The 7,846-nt window shown below is 45.1% G+C and overlaps 1 protein-coding gene across 1 annotated transcript; it reads left to right on the forward strand.

Annotated features, from left to right (window-relative positions):
- Window positions 1-333: 333 nt before the first annotated feature.
- On the forward strand, window positions 334-7,534 carry TTC9B (tetratricopeptide repeat domain 9B). Its single transcript, XM_075187064.1, has 3 exons — window positions 334-791; window positions 2,674-2,856; window positions 6,605-7,534. Exons 1-3 carry the CDS (start codon window positions 431-433, stop codon window positions 6,697-6,699), a joined length of 639 nt encoding a protein of 212 aa, XP_075043165.1. The 5' UTR covers window positions 334-430; the 3' UTR covers window positions 6,700-7,534.
- The last annotated feature ends 312 nt before the right edge of the window (window positions 7,535-7,846 follow it).

Raw genomic sequence — 7,846 nt, forward strand, 5'->3', positions numbered from 1 at the left:
GCATGTCCTACCAGATCATGGAGAGTAGAGATTTTTTTGGTGATTAAAATGGGTCGTATTGGTTATCTAAATAGCACGGGCAAAATAATAATTATTCGCTAAGGTTGGAGATTACCCTGGAGACCCTTCAAACCATAGTGTCTAATTTTTTATGACAGTGTTAAAATTTCAGCATAATCTAAAAACATAACAGTGTGTTCAGGTGAGACGTGAGCCACAGACAGATCTCTCTCGTTAGTAATGCTACCGCTACATGCATGTGAAGCATACTGACCTGTATATTGGGAACCATTAAGAGGAACGCTCAAGGGGTTAAGGAGATAGCTCAGCTGTGTGGTACCCAGAATGCAGTGGGGGATGGACTGATGCTGGTGCTCTCCTCCTCCACCTCCTCCTCCAGCATCCTCAGCATCTCTGCCGCTCATCCCTGATGCACAGAACGTACATTCAGAGAGAACAGGCGCTGGGGTACCCCCAGCATGGGCCAGCAGTGAGGGCCATGGGGGACCAGAGCGGTGTAGGTGGGGGGAGGCTGCCAGCCGCCCCGGAGCCCCAGATGGAGGCCAGGATCCAGAAAGCGGTGGAGTTTAAGACAGAAGGAAACTGCTGTTACAAGGACAAAAAATTCAGGGATGCAATAGGCAAATACCACCGGGCCCTGCTGGTGCTGAAGGGGGTCCATGAGGACGGGGAGGAGAGGAAGGCCAATGGCGGAGCTGGGACCAGGTTGACAGAGGCTCAGAAGGTGCGGGTGGAGGCCACAGAGATCGAGTGTTATGACAGCCTGACTGGTAGGTGCTGGGGCCGGGGAGGAGGGCTCACTGGTGTGACACAGATTACCCTGTGAATTGGGAGTGGGGGGAGGATCAGAGGCTCTTCGTTAACCTCTAACATGCCAGGGAAGGCCCAGAATAACGTCACTACTTGTAATGTAGTTTATCTGCAAAGCCTCTCATATAGCAGCTGGTATGATATCCATAAACACACCTGTGTCACCCTGCAGGGGGAGGGATAAAACATGTCTCATAGTCACCCTCTGTATGTGTCACTGTGTCACCCTGCAGGGGGAGGGATAAACATGTCTCATAGTCACCCTCTGTATGTGTCACTGTGTCACCCTGCAGGGGGAGGGATAAAACATGTCTCATAGTCACCCTCTGTATGTGTCACTGTGTCACCCTGCAGGGGGAGGGATAAACATGTCTCATAGTCACCCTCTGTATGTGTCACTGTGTCACCCTGCAGGGGGAGGGATAAAACATGTCTCATAGTCACCCTCTGTATGTGTCACTGTGTCACCCTGCAGGGGGAGGGATAAAACATGTCTCATAGTCACCCTCTGTATGTGTCACTGTGTCACCCTGCAGGGGGAGGGATAAAACATGTCTCATAGTCACCCTCTGTATGTGTCACCCTGCAGGGGGAGAGATAAAACATGTCTCATAGTACCGTCTATATGTGTCACTGTGTCACCCTGCAGAGGGAGGGATAAAACATGTCTCATAGTCACCCTATGTCTGTGTCACCCTGCAGTGGGAGGGATAAAACATGTCTCATAGTCACCCTCTGTCTGTGTCACGGTGTCACCCTGCAGTGGGAGAGATAAAACATGTCTCATAGTCCCCTCTGTATGTGTCACTCTGCAGTGGGAGGGATAAAACATGTCTCATAGTCACCCTCTGTATGTGTCACTGTGTCACCCTACAGGGGGAGGGATAAAACATGCCTCATAGTCCTCTTTGTCTGTGTCACTGTGTCACCCTGCAGGGGGAGGGATAAAACATATCTCATAGTCACCCTCTGTATGTGTCACTGTGTCACCCTACAGGGGGAGGGATAAAACATGTCTCATAGTCACCCTCTGTATGTGTCACTGTGTCACCCTACAGGGGGAGGGATAAAACATGCCTCATAGTCCTCTTTGTCTGTGTCACTGTGTCACCCTGCAGGGGGAGGGATAAAACATATCTCATAGTTCCCTCTGTATGTGTTACCCTGCAGTGGGAGGGATAACAGATGTCAAATAGTCACCCTATGCCTGTGTCACCCTGCAGTGGGAGGGATAAAACATGTCTCATAGTCACCCTCTGTCTGTGTCAGGGTGTCACCCTGCAGTGGGAGGGATAAAACATATCTCATAGTCACCCTATGTCTGTGTCACGGTGTCACCCTGCAGTGGGAGGGATAAAACATATATCATAGTCCCCTCTGTATGTGTCACCCTGCAGTTGGAGGGATAAAACATGTCTCATAGTCACCCTATGTCTGTGTCACGGTGTCACCCTGCAGTGGGAGGGATAAAACATATATCATAGTCCCCTCTGTATGTGTCACCCTGCAGTGGGAGGAATAAAACATATCTCATAGTCCCCTCTCTATGTGTCACCCTGCAGGGGGAGGGACTGACTGGGTCTCATAACTCCCTTATATCACTATGTCACTCTGTAATGGGCCTCCCTTCTGTCTGTCCCTACATCTCCCTGCAGTAGGCGGGCCAGGCTCCATGTCTAGTAGCTGTGTTCTGTCTGTGTTACCCTGTAGTACAGTGGTCAGACCACCCCGTCTCATAATACCCCTGTGTCTGTGTCACTCTGCAGTGGGAGTGACTCTGTAGGATTAGTGAGGTAATATTGTGTTTGTCTCTCTTTCTCCCCTGACAATTGCTCTCTCCAGCCTGTTTGCTCCAGTCAGAGCTGGTGAATTATGAGCGGGTGAAGGAGTATTGCCTGAAGGTGCTGGAGAAACAGAACAGCAACTTCAAAGCCACGTACCGAGCTGGCATCGCCTTCTACCACCTAGGGGATTATGGAAATGCCCTGCTGTATCTCAAGGACGCCCGCAGCCGGGAGCCTGCAGGTACATTACTGGGTGGTGCTGGCGCCAGGCAGTCTACCTGTCACTCAGGGCCATCTTAACAACATTATGGGCCCCCGGGCAAAGCAGTGCATCAGGGCCCCTACATATATAGATATATATATATATAGATATAGATGTATAGAGATACAGATAAAGATATATAGAGATAGATAGATGTACTTGCTCAGTGACCCTTGAAGGTTTTTTTTTGCAGGTTTTTTCTTTTGCAGGATTATTTATTCTAATTAAGAGCCCTGCATATGGGGCCCCCTTGCCCGTGGGGCCCCCGGGCACCTGCCCATTGTGCCCAATGGAAAAGATGGCCCTGCTGTCACTCGCCAATCTCTGGGGATGCAGATAGATGTCACACTCACACCCACAGGGGTAATATAACCAGAAGGCCGTGTTGTTTTCTCAGCACTGAGTGATACATAAGTGGGCTCTGGTCAGACACAACCAATCAGAAGAGTCAGGTTAATGATGATGAGTGCTGTGGTTCAGTAGTGGTAAATATAGTCTCCCCCCCCTACCATGTGAAATGAAATGTACTAGACCCATTGGGCCTGATTCATTAAGGAAAGTAATGCAAATAGAGGAGAAAGTTTTCTCACGGCCAAACCATGTTGCAATGCAAGGGGTGCAAATTAGTTTATTATTGTGCACATAAGTTAAATACTGGCTGTTTTTTTATGCGGCAAACAAATACTTCATAGCTTTATTTTTACAACAAAATTTATAATTGATCTAGGACATGCCCTACCCATATTTGCCAACTCTCCTGGAATGTCCGGGAGACTCCCGCATTTTGCGTGAGTCTCACGAACTCCTGGGAGAGTGTGGCAATCTCCCGCATCGGGTAGAATTAGGGCCGAAATACAGCGATTCTCCGGAAATCGCGGCATTTGGCATGACACGCGTCGTTATGGCACGCCCACCTCCCCTACGGCAGCTCCCGGACGCAAAATCCAAAATGTTGGCAAGTATGGCCCTACCCCAGCTATAAATCTGTCCCCACATTTTAAATTTACCTCCCCCTCCAATGCAACATGGTTTTGCCATGGTGCAAAGTTACTCATTTTTTTTTTGCTTCACTCTCCTTAATGAATCAGGCCCATTGTGGAAAGAGAGATTTTGTAGGCTGCACCAATAATCAGCTTGTCAATGAAATGCCTCGTGCCTCACTGACGTCACAAGTTCCTCTTAAATTGCATCCTCATGAATAAGGCTTCAGCCCACAAAATGACAGGTGCACTTAATAGGTTTGTTTTTTTAACAGGTATTTAGTTACTTACAGTATAACAATTCTAAACAGCAACACGGCAATCTCGTACACAGGTAAAATTAGTCAGAAAAACAACAGGATTATTTTCTCATTACTCTTAAACAATAACATAATAACAGGACCTCCCTGACGTGTCGAATACTCTTGTTTCACTTGGCTCCGTAAAACTTCTATTGATTTCAAAAGAATGAATGTTTCAGGATAATACCCCTTTAAAATACTTTGCAGTATTCCAATAACATGGACAAGTATAGAAATGCACTATGTTCTTATATATTGCCGGAAAGTGAAATGTTTGATATTCTGTTTACTATGTATCAGGCAGGGCTTCTACACAGAGCGGCCAGGATGGTTTATATCAGTGTTGGCTAACCTGTGACACTCCAGGTGTTGTGAAACTACAAGTCCCAGCATACTCTTCCAGGAATAAGCTGCTATATATTGGCAAAGCATGCTGGGACTTGTAGTTTCACAACACCTGGAGTGTCACAGGTTAGCCAAGACTGGTCTATATCTAGCTTGGTCAATCTAGTGTGTAGAGTCAGAGAGATCTGGCTTTTTAGTCCCTGATCTGAAAAGCTACATCAAGTTATGGGACACAACCCTAGTGGTGGTCCCAAAGCATCCGCCACTAGTCTGGATTGACCACTGACAGACTCTGATCAGGATCGGTAATGGCTCAGTGCCAAATCCTGTCTCAAACAACCAACTTGGCCATTGTAATGTCTGACTGCTTGGTCGCCTTTGGTGTAAAAGATTGCTCTGTGTTATCGGCCGTGTCAAACCCTGAGAGGCTCCATGCAGCCTCCTTCACTGGTCTTACAGACTATAAGTCTGCTCTGCATTGAAAAAAATCTTCCTTCACATTCACTAGATCAGATCAAATATCCTTAGTTACGAAAAACCAATAACTTTTTTATACATTCTTGGAAATATTATTCTCAGCTCTTTTATCTAAAGCAACTTGGAGGGGGGGGGGGGGGAGGGGGGGTTCATTCAGGAACCATTCTGTTTAGATCCTATGTCCAGATTCATTACGATCAACGTTCACAACTGAAAGAGGTGGCAAAGTATCTTTTTAGTGATTTATGGTTTTTCATAGATAATAGATAACTAAGATGCTGTCTAATTCAATTATGTTATAAAAAGAAGCTCCCAAAAAACAATATAACATTTGCTTGAGTAGAATAAGAACAGAGGGCTGGATATAAGCCCGAGGGATAATAAAAGCTAAGGCTGTGTTGAACTGTATTGGACTCTGGGGGATTAAAGGGGCTGGTCTGATCAGGACGTCCGGATGAGTCATGGGGAGGAGTTACGGAGGTTATATATGGGATAGGCGGAGAAGAATCCATCTCTTACACTGCTGCCAGTGGTAAGGGCACATGATGGTATCGGGCACACTTAACCCACCTGTTTTCAAATGGAATAGGCTATTAGTCTCGGTCCAAGTACTTCCCGACCGGGTTGACTTGTGGTTGCTTCCGTTAGCCTAGAAAAGGGGAGGGTTCTGTAGTGCCCGGGGCGGTAGCCCCGTTTAGGTAGATATGTGCGCCTTGGGGTGTGTGGTTGTCCCCCGTTTGCGGATGCCCCCTGGAAGGCTTGGGGCATCCTGGTTGGCCTGGCGGATGTCGACTCGGTCTGCTTCTTTCTCCACCACCATACCTTCAATAAATCCCGTGTTACTTTCCTCATATTCAAGTTGTCGTGTCTTTATTATGGTTATGGTTAAAACGATAAGAGAATAATGTAAGGAAAGGTATCAGCCATTAAGCATTTTATAAGAAATTAAGAAGTACTTCCAGTGAAACTGACTGAAGTGCAAAACCATGAAAACGGGCCTGGTCATAAAGGTGTTGTAGGGTAAGGGCACTGAGTTGGTACTTACAGTATGTTTACAAATAGGATATAAAGTCATGCATTGAATATCATGTGAAAACTATGAATACCTCTTATAATGCCCTTCACTCTGACAGGAAGGATGGTGTGCAAAGGAAAATGCTTCCCCACAATCAGAGCTTTGTCTGACATAGTTACAGTTCTGACAAGCTTTTGAAATGTTTACATATATATTAGTATATGTTATTAATAGTGGCATCATATAATGCAACTTGTCTTGTAGTCTTAGAGCTTTAAACGAGTAAAAATGGGGATAATTAAAACAGATTATACTGTCAGATGTACCTGGTTTTCTCCCTTCCCGTCACATTATAATCAGTATGAGCATCTGTGTCTCTGTCCACCATCCTCTCAATTATTTCTTGCCCACAGCCCATCCTCTTTAGATTGCAAGTTCCTTTGGTTTCTACTGCCAATTCCTTTCACAAAACTGTGGGGGAAAAAAACAACATGGCAGGTTTAGTGAGCTTGTGGCAATATTGATAGATTAACCAATATAAATGTATATGGATTTGCCCAGTTTTGCCGATATATCTTTAACAGTGCGCATGTTCTGTCTCTCTACAGACACCAACGTTCTTCGTTACATCCAGCTGACAGAGATGAAAGTTCAGAGATCAAGTCAACGGGAGAGGAAAGGATTTAAGGAAGTGATTGGATAGCCCACCCCGAGACCTGCTCCTGCCCCCCGCCAGACTTGTATCTTGAGATACTGTGACCTGGTACTGAGCATTGCCCTGTACAAACCTCAACAGTCTCTCTCTCGTTAGGAGGAGACCCAGTTATAGAATAGTAATGCGGCTCTGGCACTTTATATAAATTATATGGATCATTTTCTAAACAGATCTGCCCCTCAACTGCCTATAATGTGTCAATGCATGCATCGTGTGTATGTATGTATGTATGTATGTATGTATATATATGTATATATATATATAGACATATAGACATACCTGGAGAAGAGGGGTCATGCTCAGTAGCTCTGAAAACAGCATGCTGATTTTAAGGATGCCCCGGTTTCAGTTCTCAACCCTCCCATTTACCTCTTATGAAGAACTGCCCCAAAATGACTTTCCTCAGCTTGTAGCCAACATAATTGGGTACACAGCACTACGGGCACCAATTGATTACAAATCTGATAACATCACACTACAAGGAGCAGACTCATTCATACGTGTGAACTGAGGAATATAGAATTCAGCATTATACCACCAAGCCCACTCCCGGGACCTCTGAACTAGATTTATTGCATCGTCTTCATAGGAATAATCAAGTTCTTTGCAGAAAACTGGATCCCAATGTGATGCCCGATACGATATACTGAGTTACAGCCAGTTCTGCACCTTACGGCGGCCACATCTAACGCTCTGCACTTCCTGCGTGAGCGGGGATCACCCAGACAGAACTGCTCCCTCACGTGAAATCGTGGCTCATTCCTCGGTCTCATAAGGATGTTGTAGGACTTTTTCTTTTGTAAATAAAAGCAAACAAACTCTGTGTCTGCATTTCCTTTTTTTAAAATAAAACAAAACAAATTAGCAGTGTTTTCATAAGATAAAACAGATTGGGCTGAAAACTAAGACCCTGGTGCATTGGTATTGGGGCAACAGTGGTCGCTTCTTATTTATCAACAAAACACAGATTTATTTTATCAAACTTTTCTTCCTTGAAACGGAGCAAAAATTTGCCCCAACGTTAATAATCTTGAAACTTTTTACATATTCTTTCTACAAATCTATAAATGAATATTAAAAGAGAATATTAAGGAAAAATGATGTAAAAATGGTTTACTGTAACTAAATCTATAAA

The sequence above is a fragment of the Mixophyes fleayi genome, chromosome 9 (genome assembly GCF_038048845.1).
Source record: "Mixophyes fleayi isolate aMixFle1 chromosome 9, aMixFle1.hap1, whole genome shotgun sequence".
Lineage (NCBI taxonomy): Eukaryota > Metazoa > Chordata > Amphibia > Anura > Limnodynastidae > Mixophyes > Mixophyes fleayi.

Coding starts and splice junctions, on each gene's coding strand:
- TTC9B (XM_075187064.1), top strand. CDS start 431: ATGCACAGAACGTACATTCAGAGAGAACAGGCGCTGGGGTACCCCCAG. Junction 792..2,673: donor GTGTTATGACAGCCTGACTG/GTAGGTGCTGGG, acceptor TGCTCTCTCCAG/CCTGTTTGCTCCAGTCAGAG. Junction 2,857..6,604: donor CCGCAGCCGGGAGCCTGCAG/GTACATTACTGG, acceptor GTCTCTCTACAG/ACACCAACGTTCTTCGTTAC.